Source organism: Chroicocephalus ridibundus, chromosome 7 (genome assembly GCF_963924245.1).
Source record: "Chroicocephalus ridibundus chromosome 7, bChrRid1.1, whole genome shotgun sequence".
Lineage (NCBI taxonomy): Eukaryota > Metazoa > Chordata > Aves > Charadriiformes > Laridae > Chroicocephalus > Chroicocephalus ridibundus.
In genome coordinates, this window is record NC_086290.1 from 23,317,496 (window position 1) to 23,335,905 (window position 18,410).

General features: G+C 38.3%; 1 protein-coding gene across 2 annotated transcripts in view; it reads left to right on the top strand.

The window, feature by feature from the left end:
* The window catches only part of TRAF3IP1 (TRAF3 interacting protein 1), a 45,535-nt gene that overhangs the window by 6,205 nt on the left and 20,920 nt on the right, over positions 1 to 18,410 (top strand). For both annotated transcript variants that reach the window (XM_063341339.1, XM_063341340.1), the window contains exons 4-8: positions 1,387 to 1,527; positions 1,687 to 2,157; positions 3,071 to 3,148; positions 10,222 to 10,297; positions 15,702 to 15,800. In XM_063341339.1, coding sequence (XP_063197409.1) covers positions 1,387 to 1,527; positions 1,687 to 2,157; positions 3,071 to 3,148; positions 10,222 to 10,297; positions 15,702 to 15,800 — 865 coding nt within the window. The remainder of the gene's footprint in view (positions 1 to 1,386; positions 1,528 to 1,686; positions 2,158 to 3,070; positions 3,149 to 10,221; positions 10,298 to 15,701; positions 15,801 to 18,410) is intronic.

Here is an 18,410-nt window from a genome sequence, read left to right on the forward strand (position 1 = left end):
AAAGTTGATAACCTGTTAAAAATAACTGCAGGGGCAGTTCTTAAAATCATTGTTGCATTCTTAAGGTAATTGTTTCGTTAAAAGCAATGGGAAATCTTTGCTTATAGGTGTTACAGAGATTTTTGAATTACAAAGGTATTATCTAAAACCCTTAAATTAATGAATGTGCAAAAATTGTGTATATTTAACTGTGAAATACTGCAGTGTTTATAGGCTGTCTGCAAGTCTAGTTCGGATTATCTTTTGTCTGATAATCTGCTCATTTAAATTTATGTTATTTTGTTTGAAGTAGCTGAGTGCTATGAGCTTCTTCCTTACGAATTGCTTGAGATCAGGAAGGGGGAAGCTGATAAACATATGCACAGATACTGGATAAGTTAGAAAATGTGCTTGATGAAACAGCTTTGTAGGATGTTGTGATGAGATTTAATATCCAGAAGATATAGTCTACCTATTTGAGCTAAGATAATTAGCCCCTTGGCTTTTGTTACGCCTGATGTGCATTGTGGAAAAGATTTCCTTCAGTCTCTAGCTTGATACTTTTAGTGCTGAGCTGAGCACACTGCTTGGAGTCAGGTAGTTCAGGTAAGTGTTGTTAATGTACAGAAGTTTGTGTCCAAATGTGAAAACCCACAAAAATTCATAGTTTTGCATTTACAAACCAAGAGAGAATCAGCAGTCAACCCCCAGGGCAATATCAGTTTTAGGGATCTAAAAGCTGTTCCTGTTTCAGGAAGAATTCCCTGACAATGTGATGATTTTTTTTCTTTGCCACTTGGACAGGAAAACCTGTCGATAACTTACTGTGTAAGTGATCTAATTAATAATTGCTTGTGGTTTTAACAAATGAACTAGATGCAGAAGCTTTTTGAACAGCATAACTGCAGCTTATTGAAACTCATTCTTAATGTAGCTTTCCTTTCTTTAGAGACTGTTGCTGATTGAGCAAGTATTAGGTGAAAGTGGAGTGGCCTAAGAGTGGATGCAAATACAACATAACGTGGTTTTAAGAGCGTTTAACCAATCTAGCACTCGTAGTATGAGGATTTGATAGTCATTTACCTTACCACTTTGAAAAATATTTCAGTTGTTGCAATGAGAATTGCTATTGTGTTATAATACATAAAAAGTACCATATATTTATGTAGCTCTGGCACACATAATGAAATTATTACAAGAATTACAAGGAGGTGTTTGACATAAAAGCACATTATTATTTCTCTGAAAGGATGTTTCCAAAAGAGCAAAAATAAAAGCTTTATTAAAAAAACCCTAACCAATTCTCCTCCAAAAAACCCAGGTCATGTTGATTACAGAGTTTGGAAGGAAGAAGATATTTAATAAAATAATTTACTCATTTCAATGATGTTTTTCTGTTCCTTGCAGCTGTCCAGTGATGTTGCTGTAAAAAGGATCTTAGCTGGGGAAAAGGCTGATGTTAAAGGGAAGCCTCCATCCTCTAAATCTCGAGATAAAGAAAGCAGAGAAGCCAAACCAGAGGAACAAAAAAGCCATAGAGATAAAGAGGTAGGTATTTGCAACTTTTGTGGGGTACAGAGACTCCTGCTTTCTATGCTTTGGGTTGGGTTTTTTTTTTTTTAGCTTGCATTTTTGTCTGTGGAAGGTAACTGTGTGATAGAGTTGCCAAGTATTGGAATTAATTTTCAGTTTTTAATTTCTTTTTAGGGTAGAGGAGAAACTGAAATTAAAGACAGAAGCTCAAGCAGAGACAGAAAACCCAAAGGAGATTTGAACAAGAGTGAAGAAAGAGAAAAGGAAAGTGATAAACAGAAGAATAATGAAGACAGGCACAGAGACCCTGAAAGAGACACCTTTAAGGAAGGAGAAAAACAAGAAAGGGAAAGAAACAAAAGCAGAACAACCAAGCAAGGAAAAGAAACAGAAAAAAATAAGGGAAACGGAGACGTAGAACGAGAAGATGATCTCAGGCATGATAAAGGACAGGAAAGAGAGAAAAAAAATGAAGGAGGAAGAGAAAAAGACAGACTGAAAGGAAGAGACAAAGATAAGGCTAGGGACAGAGACCGAGAGAAAGACAGAGATAGAGGAAAAGATCGGGAAAGGGATAGACAAAGGGACAGAGAAAAAGATGGGGAGCATTTAAAAGAACATGGAAAGGATAAAGCAGAGAGAAAGGTAATTGAAATGTTACTTCAGAGAGCAATAACTTCTGGCATGCTGTGGTAGGGACCGAACATTTGTTATAATGACCTTGCGTGTTTGTATTCTCTGCTCATTTAACAATTAAGTACTTTAACAGCAATTACTCTAATGAAGTGAAAATGTTAGTGTGGATTTGTTCTGGTAAGAGTGTGATTGAGGCTGTATGTGTAACTTCATGTCTCTCTCATGATATATCTTGACTTGAGCCATAAGACTTCGTTGGACTGTGCTTCCTGAACATGTAATAAGTGCTTTCTTTTCTGAACTCTGCATGATTATCTTTTTTCTTTTTTTTTTTTTTTTCCCCCCTGAAAGAACTGTTGGGAAAGCTATCTAGATGAAATCATTTCCCTCTTGCAATGGTGCCCTATTTGCATCTTTGCGAATGAACACATCCACTGTTTCCCCATACTGCAGGCCTTCTCAGACTAAAGGCCTAAACTGCCTTAATAGCCATCTCTTCACTGCCTTTCATTTTGCTGTTCTTTTAATCTTCTCTCTTCCTCCTCTAAATATTTCCTGTTCTTGTTTTCTGTTGCGTGCTGGTTCGTGGTAGAAATTTGGAATTAATGGACGTCAAAGGTGCTTGTGTTAAGGAGTAGTTTAATTTTGTTAGATGTGAGAAGGCACTTCTGTCAGTACCTGTCTGCTGGCCTTAAGAATTGTTGCCTTCCTAGTATCGCTCAGAGAGAACAACGTTTAACTGTAGATTTTACATGGTTAGTCTCCTGTGCCAGGGAGGCAAGGTGAAGAGGGCAGGTAGATGGATAAGAATACCGTTGTAATATGTTCAGTTCTACTCTATGCTAATTTCCCCTTTCACGTTATTCAGGTAAGTAGCTCGCATCTCAGCACACTAAATCTAAAGCAATTAATTTCTTTTCAGTCTGCAGATTCTGAGGAATCCACACTTAGGAAAATGCAGAGGCCAACTAAAGACAGCAAGTGCCAGCCGGATAATGAGGTTAGTAGCATAGACAATCTGGGGACGTGAATATTGAAAGCGTTGCATTTTAGAATGATTTGGGAGCCTGCATGAAAAGAATGCAGGATTGAAAGGTAGGCAGATGACAAGTTTTAGGGCTGTAAAAGAGATGCTTGTCTGGCTGTTTGGCTTTTTGGTTTTTGGGGTTGTTTTTGTATTTTTTTTTTTTAATTTCTCTGAGCTTGGACAAAAGAAGGTCTACTCAGTTTATTTAATTTTCCAGGTTTATTTCTGTGTATTGATGTGTTGGGTATGTCAAGAAAAATATTTATTTGTTCAAAGTTTTCTGTTTATTCCTCTGAATCTTTCCTGGAAAGCTGCTGCTTTTTTTTGGGGGGTACTTCAATGTAAGTTACTGTTTTGGAAAGAAAATCAGTCCAATGTTGTGTCTGGGCCTGTGTTTTGCAGCTGGATGATGGTAGGGCAGAATAGCAACTCACTGATTGCCTCTGAACAGTAGCTGTTGCTTGTGATACCATTGTGTCTCCATCTGCTGCTTCCTGATGACCTGAGGCAATCTGGGGAATTATGGAGCCATATGGCTAAATGTTTAAAGAGTGAGACTTCAATAAATTAACCTAAAGCAGCTCAGACTAGGAAAAAATAGGCAGGATCCCAAGTCTAACAGGAGTCTCTGAGAGTCTATGGGCCACTGACATCATCCTGTCTTCTGCATGAGATGACAAATTTATAGCCGTTCATTGACTGAAATCCAAGTAAACTTTTTAAATTATTGGCACTTGGAGGGAGAGCTTATAAAATAGTTTTTAGCCTGAAGCAAGTGTTCATGGCCAAGTTAAACTTCCTGCAAACTGGGTCTCTAATGGAAATTCTGAGCCTCATCCCAAACTCTCGTAGTGCTGTTGGGCACCACAATAATACACTAGGGCAGTAAAGTTTCATTTCCCGTCTTAAGTGCTTTTGGGAGGGATTCCAAGGCATGTGGGCTTATTACCTTAAATCTAGATGACATGCTTTTCGTCTACTTGCTTGCGTAACAGTAGATGGTACTTAAGTTTTAGGTGATGAAAACACATGCTTTAGACCAGTGCATGACAAATGGTCATCTTCTTAAGGCTGTGGAAGAGAGAAATGAAATGAAAATGTTCCCAATGAATTTTTAGAGCGGGATAGCTGCGCAAAGGGATTTAGAGGAAATTCCAGCATGAAATAATTGGAAAGTGCGTCTAATGGACTGGGGCTGATCTTCTTGTCCTCACAGTAGTTTCACAGCAGGGTAATGCCTTTATTTCCAGGGATTTACCCTGATTTAAACTACTAAATCTCCATTTAAGTCACGTGGCAGTGAAACAAGTGTATTAAAAAAAGAAAAAGGAAAACAATTTATGTCTTTATGCACATGAAGAGTATTGAATCATAGTTTGTAGTCTCTGCTGCATAATTAATAAATCTTCAGGATCTGTCTTTAGCTTTTTGTAAATATAGTACAAGCGAAACAATTTGAAGCAGCCCCTCTCAAGCAGTGGCTGATATGCCAGTACCTGATGTGTCACCTTTCTGCCCTGAGGATTATCCTCTTCTTACTTCTGGTTTGTTCTTGTCATGCTCACTTACCCTGGCTCCTAGTCTTGCTCTCTTTATCCTCATGTTCCTAGCTACAGCTTCTCTTTCTTTCCAACCCTGCTCTTATGTGGCTTCACATCGTAATGAGTTATTTGTCATCATGTTTCTTCTGTATTTGAATTAGGCCCTTTCTTCAGACACGCTGCTTGGCAGCATAAGGACATGGAAACAGTGGGGGGAAAAAGCACTGGGGTAATGGGAACTTTATTTGACATCTCTGTGGAATATTCAGGCTGTTTGGCTTCTATGCTGCATTTACATTAGAGAACAAACTAATTTGGTTTTTGGTTTTGGTTTTTTTTTTTTTTGTTTCGTGCTCTGCATGTACAGCAAAGCTATGAATTAAAGTTTAGTTCCTAGCTTTGCTCCTATGAGATTAGGAGTCTAAATAAGATTCTACCTGTATTCATAGAAGTCAATTTTTCTTACTGCCAGTTATCAGAGGCTAGTTTTAAAATGCTACTTAAATTTCGACAGGTTGACTTTTTTTTCTAAAATTTATTTTTCTGCTACTAAAGAAACTCTATACGTTATCCAGTATGTAATCGTCATCACATGGGTATCTATAATTTTCTGGAACTAAAGGAAAGCGAGTACAAGTAGGAATTAAGAGGAGACCTTTGGCTTACACATGGTAATCAGGAGAAGACTGCTTGCTGTCAAGGCTAGCTGTCGCATACTACACTGTTTGTGATCAGAGCGAGTTGAGTTGTATTCTATTAGCTCTCAGTCCACCTCAGGTAAAAGTCTTGTTTAAAATGGATGCTTCATAGCATGACTGATTGACCTTCTAAATAATAAAGACAACCTTGTCTTTTGACAAGAGGTTATTCAGGTCATAGAGCTTCTGAGCGTATGGTGCTGTTTATATAAAAGCAGCTGCAGAACAGGTATGCCATTTTACCCCTAAGGCCAAACACATTGGAAAAGTCTCTTCCATTTTACAGATGTCTGCTGAAACTCTTGGCTAAAACTTTTTGTAATATCCTGTCACTTTTGGCCACTCTATAATGACTTTTATTTTTGCCCTACAAACTGTATTGCTCTGGAACTGGTCACTTGAATCAGCCTCTAAGTCATATCTAATGAACTTTGATTTCTGTTGGGACTCATCTCAACTATATAATGGAACAACTACTGAATAGAAAAAAGACATAACTCCCTAGAAGCAGTAGAGAGAATCATTCCATGGAAATCTGCTGGACGTGGCTCAACTATTTTTGTTCCAGTGCTGTGAATGACCCTTTCTTTTTGGTGTCAGTTATTCATAACTGGCTCATATAATAGAAATCCATCATTAAAACTTACATTTTAAAAAGTGGGATTTTTCTAATAGTTCTTTTTGTGTTTGAAACGTTTTAATTAGCAGATGCTAACACAAATAGAACACCATCTTGCAAGCCTTCACTTTAGGAAAAGATAATTTATCCATATTTTCCTAATAAGTTTTATCACAACAGCAGTCAAATTGACCTTAGCAAGTAGAGATCTTTCCTTGGTGCTGTTGCACGCCAATAAATTCTACCTGTTAGTAATGACTGCCGTTTTAGGAATAAATACTGGAAATAGAGACAGTTTGAGGGAAAGAGCAAAGAAAGCCTTTGAAGGATACATAGCTTTCAGTAAAAGCATTAGAAGTGAGCTGTGTTTATTTGTTAAGGAATAGTCTGTTGCACAAAATAAAAAAAAAATTAATATATGCAGTTGCATTTATATATGTAGTTTTATTTATATAAACTTATACACGCACACATTTTTTACAGTATACATGAAAATATACCTCCTGGCACTGTGGATCTGATTAGAAGAAAAATATTGCGGAGGGTTAATTGAATTAGATTCCTATCCACAGACTTAATTCTTGTTTATTATTAGCGAACTATCAGTGGATCTGATGAATTAGAAGGGGAAAATCCCAGTGGCCAATCAATATAATGTGTCGTCCCCTTCCCTTGCTTAGGTGGATGAGTTTTTCTGCCTTTGACTGTTGATGCATGGAGTGGCCATGGCTAGAGGAGGTGTTTGTAAGCATGTACAGAATTCATTGTGAGAGCAGTATAAAAGTCACTGATAGAAGCTCTTCGTGGCATCCTTTCATGAATACAGAGGTTAGTTGTTGCATGGAAAGGGGAGGAATTAAGCTTGGCAGGATGTCTTTTCAAAGCATGTTCCTCTTCTTGACCTGCTGAAACATTACAAATCATTCTTTTGTTATGTCTTAAAGTGAAAGTCAACCTATTTAAAGGTTAATAATGAGGACAAAGCAGGAGACTGGACAGTTTACAGCAGGCTGCTTTATCCTCTCCAAATAAAAACGTAATTTCTCAAAACAGGGAAGTGTGCATGCATCCATCTAGGATTCCACTTTAATATGTTTTTTCCAGGATGGTGCGAGATGAAGTGTACGATTTCTTTTTAATGGCTCCAGTGACTGCTTTTCAAAGCCTTGTAGACTCTGAATTTGTAAGAAGAAGAATGACCTATTTTATCTCCCTTTGGAAAGACTCAAATCATAAATATTGTGGGATTTATGTTTTTGTATGCTACCATAGTGATTAAATTTTAGCTTTTACTTTGCACCTGTTGCCAGTGTGCACATGTGGCTCAACAAAAATGTTAATTGGTGTTTGTAGTCACTACCTGACATAAATAAATGACTGAATCCACTCCTCCAGAAGCCTCAGCACCTATTCTCAACTTCTTCCCCACCTGTGCTAATAATTACATCACCCAAAGAGTTGTTGAAGTTTGAGTGTACCAGATGTGGCCTGTAGGCCCACAGAGCCAGACTCTGACGGTATGCGAGCTTTACTGTTGCTCCTTGCATAGTGTTGTGGTTGTGAAAGATGGTAGTAATTACGATGAAATAAGATTAAGATTAATCACTTCAATATTAGCCATGCATTTTGGACTTCTGTCTGTTTTTCTTTATAACAGGCCAGCATTTTCTAAAGAGTAAAACAAAAATATTGGTAGCTGTGGTTGTGGGTCAAATAATAAGTGTAATAATCCAGTGAAGACAGTGCAGGTGAAAACTGCTTTATGTCGAAGCAGGAAAGTGTACTGTCCGTTTGGCTAGATTTTTGTGAAGCGCAGGATGTGGGTCTTTTGGCTGATTGAATACCTGAAATTCTGAGCATGGATGTTAGATTACAATCATGGAGGTGAAGGAGATGTAGTTTCTAAAGCACCTAAACTAACTGTTGAAGGTGACTTTTGCATAGACGGCTCACTTTCCTGTAAAGCACCTCCAAACAGGTCAACTTCTCAGTTTATCACAGTTGCATACTGTGATTGTCTGTTATTAAGATGCATTTCCCCTTTGTCAAGAACTTGTGTTGAGCTTGTGCTCAACAGAATTTATATGCATTTTACAGCATATAAAAAAAAAAAGCAACATTTGCCTTCAAAGCAAACTTCTCACCGTGTTCCTGACATGGCACTTTCATTCCCCTCCTTCACGTAGCAGTGTCTCTGGGGCCAGTGATTGTAATAAGCTCGTGGAGGTGGGATGTTTCTCTTGCATGGTCACCTAAAGTAGTTTGAGTAAAAATACTTACCAGTACCCTGTATTTTTAAACATCTTGTAATGTTCTTTTTGCATTATGACATGTATGGTCCATTGTCCTATATGCAAGATATTATGGAAAATGAATGATTTACATTGTGGAATTTGACAATTTTCTCTTACAGATTATTGGAACCTATAATGTTAACATTTGCATAGAAATGGAAGAATTTGTAATTCTCATTTATGTTACCAATATGGTCATTATCAGCAATAAATCTTGGATACAAACTGCATGGATACAAACTGCATGTACTGTTAATTCACACAAACTTAAAAAAGCAGTTCAGGAGGAAATCCTGTGAGGTACTAAACATATTTCAGGATTTTGAACGAAATGCAGAGATATATTGTAGGGATAGAGAACACAGAAACATAAAATGGTATTCTATAAATCACCTGTACTTCATTAGTTGTGTTCAGAGGTGGCTACTTCCTGTTTAGCAACAAATGTTGCTAATAAAATCAGGGAGTTAGATGAAAGGACCAGAAAGTTATTAGAAGCATGTTTGTCTTGTTGGAAGCTCCTGGTTTATTAGTATGTACAGTCCTGTAAGAATCGGGACGCCCTGCGTTTGGGCATTGTGGGCCAGGTCCCATTGCTGGCTCTGTTCTCTGGTCTACACGTAGGCAGAAGTCATAGAATCATTTAGATTGGAAAATCCCTAAAGATCACTGAGTGCAACCATTAACCTCATGCTACCAAGTCCGCTACTACCAAGTCTGCCCTTTCTGCCAGCCAAGATTGGTGTGAGATGGACTGCTTCCTTCCCACTCACACTCCGGAGGTTTGTTGGGCTGGCATGAGTCCTCCTTTACACCATGCAAGTGCTGTAGCTGCCTTCAGCCTCTCTAGTGCTTTCTGTGCATAGGCTCAGGTCTCCCTTTGCACCCAGGGGACCTCTCAGTCCCCCTGGCCTTGTCTCCTGGGACCGATGTTGATCTCATCCGACAAGAGGCTGCTGCTTATGCATGTCTTTTTCCCAACCTAAGCCAGGTGGACCTGCTGATTTCACTTGCTTCTTTCCAAGGAGGTACGACCATTGAAACATGTAACTTTAGTGCCTTTGAAGAAAGTATTGTCAGTCAGGTGTTCTTGACTTCAGGCAGTGCAAGCTATATCCAGAGAAAACAAAGTAATTCTCATGGATACTTGCCTGCTTTCATTTCCTGGCCTCTCTGAATCACTTTCTGACTAAGGTCAGAGTTCTTAAAAGTGTTGTGAATTTTCTTCCAGTTTGATCTTTTCCACTTTTGAACTCTTATCATCCTTCCCATACCAGTGGTGCCTTCAGATCATCCATTGCTTGTTTGCTGGACTTTCTGGCAGGACCTTAGTTTGTTCAGGGTCTTTGTCCAGGGAAGTTGCCATTTGAGTAAAGGACTATGCCAGTCTAGTCTCACAGTTTTTCTGTCTTTCCTTCTATTTGGGAATGAAATTTAAAAGACTTACCAGAAGGTTAAAGAGAAACCGTGTATTTGATGTGGATGAAACATATAGAAGCTCATTTTTGGAAGCTCATTGATATCTAAGCACTGTATCGTAAGACCAATAGTGGCATCACAGGTGCTCTACAGGTTCCACAATATTGCTCTGCCTTGGATACTCTTACTTCATGTTTGGGAGTTGTCTTTTTAATAATGAAATCTAATCATATATGTTCATTTAAAAGAAAATCGCTAGCACGTATCCAGGAAAAATACCTGTGGGCTCTGAGGAAAATAGAGTTGACATATTCTTAACTTTGTATGTGTGGGTCAGTTTTGTAAGTGAATATTTTTCATGTATAATACACGTAGATAAAAAAGCAATATATGTAAGCAAATTTTATATAAAAACCCCATAATTTTTATACAAAATTATATAAATTTGTGGGCTTTTCTTTTTTCTTTTTCAAAGAGTGAAAGTCCTGCAGGAATATCAAGGCAGCCTTCAACAAAAGGATCAAGGCAACGCGCCAGACCCGGAGGAGAAGGTAACTAGAGGGAGGATATTATTTCTATTAAATATACTGGAGGGTTATTGAATAGGAATAGCATAAATACTTAAATGTCTGTGTTTATTATTTTCAGTGCTTGTTTTATACTCCCAGTCTGCATTTATGAATTGAATAGGCAATTTTTCTGCATGGATTTGATACATAGAAAGTGATGCACAGTTCAGTTGGCTCATGTTCCTCATGCACAATTGTAGATAGAAATTCAGCCTGCTCTTGATGTTTATTGTGTTCTCTCTGAATGGGCTTTTTTAGGTCATCTATAACTATTTATTTTTTTATTAGTTTCATAAGAACTGTTTCTTTGCTTAATAATCTAGCAAGTTTAGAAAAATATGCCTTGCAAAGCTTTGGCTTCTTTTTTTTTCTGTTGCTGAGGATTAGTGGACAGTATGCCTGAGTAGATAAAACTATTGCATGTTACCTTTACATAAAGTCACATGTAAAGGTCTGTTAAATGTTTACAGCACAGCAGTATTCAGCACAGTATTTTTGTTTTAGTAAGGCTTAAGATCTGTTGTTTAAGGCTGTTTTAGTAAGATGAAAGACATTTGCAAGGCAAGATGTGCTTTCCTGTAGGGATAAATCATACAGCCGCGAACCCTGAATTTGTAACTTTATCACTTATTAATATTTGGGAAGAGTGCTCTTCTGAAATTTGGCGCTAGGGAATCCAAACTTCACTTATTTTCTGATTTTTTTTCAGTCATTTCTCAAGGATCTGAAGTCTTAGTGTTTGGTCTTTAGAAATTTTGGGTTTATAAATGAAAAGATCATATATGTAAAAAAACCCCCAACCAACAGAACAAAAAGGCATATTCCCTGAGATTTACTGAGTACTGGTGAGCACAAAAAGGAATTTCCCTGGGTATTTGTTTGATAAGCAGTACACTAAACCATCCACATCTCACTCATACTTTCTGGGGTTTCTTCAGTGAAAATATGGTTGGGTGAAGCCAAACCTTTCTGAGTGATTTCCATAGCTTGTGGCGCTTAAAAGACTCCAGGTGTAAGCTGGAGAACAGATGAAGATAAGGTGTTAAGCAACACTTCTGGCTTGCAGCCCATTTGATGATTAGAGAAGATTCTTCTTGAGTACTGAAACAATGGCACGTTTTTGTAGATCTTTGACTTTCTCCAACATCTGTCATTACAGATGTGGTCAAATGTATTGCGCCTGGACTGGTGTCAGGCTAGGACCTTGTGATTTGAGTTGGAACAGGGAAGGTGATTTGGGTGCCGTCAGTACTGAATCCCATCCCACATCATCTTCCACAGTAGCTCAACCAGGTGTAAGGAACCAAGCCCCAGTGCTTTTCTGCTGAGAGTGCTGGGGAAGGAAGGACAGGTATTTATTTGTTACAGGTGAATTATCAGCAGGAAATGAGAAGCTGTAAAAGTCCCATCTCTTTGTGCCAGCCAGGAGTCGCCCCTGGTAGTGGTGTGAAATCGCCCCTGATGGATGTGCAGAGCCAGGACTCTGGACTGAATCCTGGCTGTGCTGGTCTTGACAGCAGGCGAGGAGGTAGTTCTGTAGGCGTCTTTTCCTTGCTTCAGTGCTAAGTCTGTCAAGACTGTCACCTGTGGTAATAGATCTGTGGTATCTGTGCTTGCCCGTTAGTGGATTGATGTAAACGGTAGTTGTATTGATTACAGGCCGTTTTACCAGCCTTTGGGCGATAACCACTTCTGAGTCTTTGTTGACTGGAGCTATGTAACAAATGGTACAATCATCAATTAACATCTCTCCTCATCTGCCTCGCACCTGCATTGGTCATTTCTCATTGTCTCTTTGGACAAGATTTAAGTGAAGATTTTAGTCTTGAGATAGTTTTAACTGAGTAATAGACAGTTTTGCAAATAAGTAAATAATTTTATTTTATGTTTTAAGATGCTTCATTGCAATTGATTATGTCACCGGCTTTTATAGTAATTATATTAAATATTACATTTGCATAGTAATTGGAAACTAGATCCTCTTCGGAATATCCCAAGTATTTAATACTTTTACATCAGGAAGAGAGGAATCTAAACTTGGTACTGCTAGCCCTTTGTATAAGAAAGCTAAGAGAAAGAGCCTAGAGAAACACGTAGGTAAGGAATAAAATAGACTGCAAACCAGATCTCATATAATGACTAGTCTAATTGCGATTTCTGTCTGTATTTAAGTGGCTTTTCCCCCCTACTCTTATTTCAGTGACCTACTTATCAGCTGTTGTTCGAGTTTTCTTTCTATGGTTTTGTGCCCTGGGCGCTGATATTTTATTTCTAATGAAGAAGCCACTGTACGTAAATCAGTTTAACATCTCAGTCCAGGGGATACTGTAACACCTGTGAATTGACACCTGTTAAAATAGCTAATCCTGCCTAAAGACTGGTACTGTTTAGACTAATGAAGTGTGGAGATCTTCATGCACTTAATCTGCCAATATCATTATTATTATTAATTTATGTAAAGGGAGTGTGTGTTGCTGTGTGTCTTCCTGAGCATCCACGTTTTCTTTGGGTTTCTGTTTTAGTAGGTTTCCATGTGTCGGAGGCAAAATATTGAAGTTGTATCAGAGCATGGGTAGTGTTTTCAGAACAATCAATAGCCATATTTTCAAAAGGACTTGGGGAAAAAAGTAAAAACATGTTTAGGCGCCTTAAATACCTTGGAAAAGATCTAGCACTTTGGGTGTGAATGTCTGTTGACTTAGGAGCTTAATTCCAGTTGGTGCTTGAAAATTGAAAATTTTGCGTCACATCTGATGTACTTATGTGCTGTGAGATTTTAATAATTTTGCAGCTGAAAAATACCATCTGGATTCAATTAAACGTAGTCTTATTTTACTACTCAGTCATCCTTAGCTGATCCTATAACTGTTTTTATTTCCCAAGATTTGAAATTTGCTTTATAGCCTGAACTGGCACTAAACTACAGTGACCAGACACGCCCCATTTTATAGGATCATCCCTTCTTTAAAACCAAGATCCAGTTTTTCTGATAAATTAAATATGGTTAACCACTTATCCTGTGTTTTGGCTTTTAGGTAAATATTTTAAAATACTCCTCTTTTTATGATGCAACAGGCCAGCGCACTCAAATTTCAGTTTAGCTAAGTGATAAATACTTTGGAGCATTAGCCCTCCTTTTGTTCTAATGCAGCAGAACTGGAATAGGTGAGTAAGGCTCAGAGGTGCTTCAGTAATTTATCCAGAAGGTAGTAAAAACCTTCTGGAGCTGCGCCGATGCCTGTTGCACACCGCTCTCTGTAGTTACTGGTGATGATGATCAGAGCTTTCTATATTTTCTAATATTAACTGGAGATAAATAAATATGCAACAGGAGAACACATAAGGGCTAGTGTCATGACTAAACTCTAAATCAATAAAACAGAAGTGGTGAATGGAGGATTAGTTAAGCAAAACCAGGTGTATTTGCTATCCTAGTAATTAAAACTATTTAGACCAACATTTTCTCATCTTTATTACAAACAAATTCCTAATAGTATTGGAACAAATGTTTTGGGGTTTTTTTAGGTTTTTTAATATAGTTAATGTTATGTTTATTGCTACTCAGGCAATGACTGCTTTTATCGTTGCAACATGCCTTGCAGCAAAACTTGTATCATGCAATAGAGATCATTTTTGATAATTTAAAAGTTGATTGATACATTGAACATTTTTTTTTTTTTTAACTTGCAGTTGCTCTTAATTGAGATCCTAATAGGTTTCCTTTCAGGCACTGAATTAGTTTCTAAATGAAAAAGAAGTAAAGTGCTTCACATTCCACTGTTGGTTTGGCTTTTCTGCTAAGCTCTTAGACCTTATGGGTAACTTGAAGCACTGCTGTAAAGGTTGGTGGTGAATGTTTCTTGTTTCAGTTTTATTAAATGACAACTCATCCTGGCCTTAACCAGCACAGGTAAATGAACGTGCTGGTTGACCTTTCTCTGCTGCGTGTTAATCTCCTCCTAAACCAGTAGAACTCAGTATTTCTACTGCAATGAACTATATATCTTGTGTGTGCTTTCTGTGGCATGGGTGGAAGAGTAGACCCTCTGCTCTTGATCTGTATGTCCTGAAAGGTTCAGCTTTATGCTGCATGCAGTACTTTCATGGCCTGCTTTGGAAGTGTTGGATGTTTCAACCCAAGCATTAGGCAGGGCTCTATCTAGTAAATCTTTTCCTGTGTGCTCAAAACTGTTTGCTGACTTGTTCTGGTAGAGAAAATGTTACCTGAAGTGTCCTGGCTGTGGAGGGGGACCCTGTGAATGGATCTGTTCTTTACCTTTGCATTACAGTTACCTGTTCGCGGATAAGGAGAGTTGGAAGTACTATGTTCAGTTCCTGGGCAGCGCTTTGGGTACCTCTGTTTTAAATACATGTGATTTTTCTGCATCTGTAATCTTGCCTATTTCTGAATTTGTTCTGCTGCATTTTGAGGAGTGTGAGAACTAAGCATATCACTCCAAGTGAAGGGGGGGGGGTGTATGTATGTATCTATATATTTTTAATGGCAAGATTAAAACTAAATATTCTACCCATTCCGTACATATCTTGGCAAACTGTATGAGTAGTTTAACTTTTCTTGACCATGTGTGTTCAATGCACAGGTATATTTTCAGGCATGATTTACAAATGATGCTGAATTGTTTCTTCTTTGCATCCCTCCGCCTTGAATGCCTCTTCTCCCTGGGCTGATAATTTAGAAATCAGATATATACCTGAATATTTCAGCTTTCTCCCACTGTGTGTTACTTTGCTTATGTCAGCGTTGTCCTATTGTAACTGGGGGAATTAATTTAAGATAATTGGTAGATTAAATGGTCTTTCATTTTTTAAAAAAAATAAAACTGTTTTAGGTAGGATCAAAAGTGAGCACCATTTGTGGACTACGTTCTTCTGTGGCATTACCAGCAAATTTTGGAGTTCAGCTACCAGAAATCAGCTTTTCTCGCTTGAAATTTCTTAGTGGCTTTAGTATGAAACGCGTTTAAAGCTAAAGCCTTTGAAACAAACTGAAGCGCCTTATGCATTCTAAGTAGTATACAAACAATACCGTGTATTTTATTAATTACTTAGACTTTATTAGGTAAATTTGTATTGTTTCACCAGATATCAGGCTAATAAGTAATATCTGTAAATCGTTTCTGAGTTGAAGAAGCTGGCATTAGTTTGCAGTAACATAACAAGTCCAATCAGCAGTAATGTAAAAAGTCTTTATGAACTTTGAATGTTATTTATTTACACTCGTTTTTTTACACACTGGTTACACGGTTTATTAAACTAGGATAGCCCTTAAAGAATTGGTAAGTGTAACAGGTAGTTAGCATGGCTTTTTATTTTAAATCTTTCTTGTATCTTTGGTTTCATTTGACTATAAACTGTTTTGTTACAGGAACCGTGGAAACAAAGAGCATGGCAGATAGGATTTCGGAGGACAATGTTGCTAAACTGCAAGAGAAGGCTGAATCAGGACTTGCAGTAAAACAGAAAGGTAGGGAGAATAAAAATTTGACTGCCTTGGAAAGTCTAACTTGAGTGCTTCGGGATCGAACTTGAATCCACACAGCTAAATGATTTAAGGAGGGCGATTTACACTTAATCCAGCTGCTGCCTTGTGTTTTAATCACATCTTGTGATTAATGTCCTGGTTTGAAAAATGTACGTTCCCTGATAAACAGTTACTTTATATTCTCTCCTTCCTTACTCTTATGCAAGTTTTCAACGAGGCCAGTGCTTACAATGTCCCAAGGAAAATGCAAGACTGCTGCGCCTGAGTCCCTTGGTGACTTTTCTATGCAAGAACTGAATCATCGCACGTTGCCTTTTTGTACAAGTATTTGGGAGTTTTACTTAGTGTTTGCCTTTTACAGGATTTTAGAGGAAAATTCCATTTCTGCATTCTTATTTCTCTATTTTTTTTGTTCGTATATAGCTCCCAAGATATATGTTGTTAATGAGGTATTTGTATCCAGCTACAGTATACGTGGAGCTGTAGAAGCAAAATGTAGGAGGAAGAACTGAGATTTAAGCAAAAAGCTGCATTTTTGTTTTCTCCAGATCCAGATGCCTGACCCAGTTAGGAGAGCTGATGCCATGTATGTGGGAGGTCAAAGGCTGTTTCCCAGTCCACCTGTGGCCTTTAGGGCCTCATAGCTGTGTCAGCCTAATGAAATGTAGGTGGTTGGCCAAGACATTTGTGTGACCTTGCACAACTGGGAGAGCTTCCTTGCTAAGTCCTTTTAATCTTTTGGAGCTGTCTTGTCTATTGGAATGTATCTGTTATGGAATATAACTTTCTATTCCTCTATTTCTAATTTGAAGGTATGAAAGAGGAGTACCCTCAGGTTCATTATTGATTTAGATTGGACTCTCAGCTGGTATAAAAACCAAATGTTGTATTGACTGTTCTTTGTTTGCAAATTTACTCAATAAGATAGTGTAACATAGTACTGCGTTAGTGAACCTTAATTTTCTGTAAGTTCCCATAAATTGTCATTCACACATTTAATAGCTTTCACACTTGAAATGTAAAATCAATTGTGACAGTCAATTAGAACAGTCATTGAGATAGCAAAGTTGGATGCTATTTGGCATAATTGTAAATCAGTGATCACATGTCCCTTCTTGCTGTGTTCTTGTGTCTTTAGCTGCAAATGAAAGTTATGAAAGTTTCCAAAGGAAGAATCATTTATTGGGTTAAAAAACCCACCAATGTTAACTGACTGAAATAAACTTATTTTCCTGGATCTTTTGGAGTATTATTTCTGCATTCTACTACAGCCTTATATTCTGTTTCTGAGCACCGAGGCTCTTAACCTTTCCATTGTGTTTTGGTTTCTTTTCTTTATAAGTGAGGATTTGTCAGCATATCAATTATTCTCCCTTTGTGTTCTCCTTCAGGATCCTCACTGGCTAGTTCATAGCAGCCTCTTAAATAAGAAGGATATGTTTAAAGCTTTCTGGCAAAAGGGTGTTTTGGCCCGCCTCAGCTATTTGCTCATACACCCCTGAAGTTACTTAGGTTCTACTTTCTTAAGACATGTGCATGTAAATGCACCCACTGTGGCAAGAGGGGAGTTGGATTTCGTGGTCACTCTATAAAGTGTAGGCATGCGTGAGACTTTTTCAGAAGCTGGTAGTTAAGTAAGATTTTTCCGAACCTTGTGAAATTCTAAAATGAGCTTTATTGGGGGTTTCACTGGTGCGGTTTATCTTCTCACTGTTTCGGTAATTACATTGAGGTACACTTCTCTGAGAGGAGTAATGCCAGGCTCCTTTCTAAACTTTATCTCAAAGTAACCTTAAGGTGGTGTCGGTCATTCAGTTGAACCATTGTAGCCACCTGCCACCCATCTGCAGAGAACTGGTGTTATACGTAAAATACGAACGTCCTTTCTACAGTCTTGGCAGAGGGGCTGGGAGGGCAGTGTCTTAAACGGAGTTGTGCTGATCCAGTTCTTTAGGCGGTGTCTGAATGCATGTGCTAATGCGAGGGAATGGGAGGGTGAAGGCAGGAGTGCTTATTTGGTGGTAGTGCCAGTTTACAGTAGAGGGAGGGTTTAGGAAACCACTTAGTTTGCCAGTGCCCTTTGAAGCTTCCTAGAAATTGCATTTGCAAGATCATAGAATCATAGAATGGTTCGGGTTGGAAGGGACCTTAAAGATCACCTAGTTCCAACCCCCCTGCCATGGGCAGGGACATCTCCCACTAGATCAGGTTGCTCAGAGCCCCGTCCAGCCTGGCCTTAAAAACTTCCAGGGATGGGGCTTCCACCACCTCTCTGGGCAACCTGTGCCAGTGTCTCACCACCCTCATGGTGAAGAACTTCTTCCTAACGTCCAGTCTGAATCAACCCATCTCTAGTTTTAATCCATTCCCTCTAGTCCTACCATTACCTGACATCCTAAATGCTTAGGCACTGTCTTGTTTGCTTGTGTAGCTGGTCCATGATACCATTTGGTTGGTTAATTGCACATTAAGATTTATTCTTAAGCTAACTCTAGTGGAATTAAATGGAAACTGGATGTTGAAACTGTTTGAAAATCACAGTCGCTGTTATTCCACAACTTCAAACCTACCTTTGGAGTAGCTGAGTCAGAG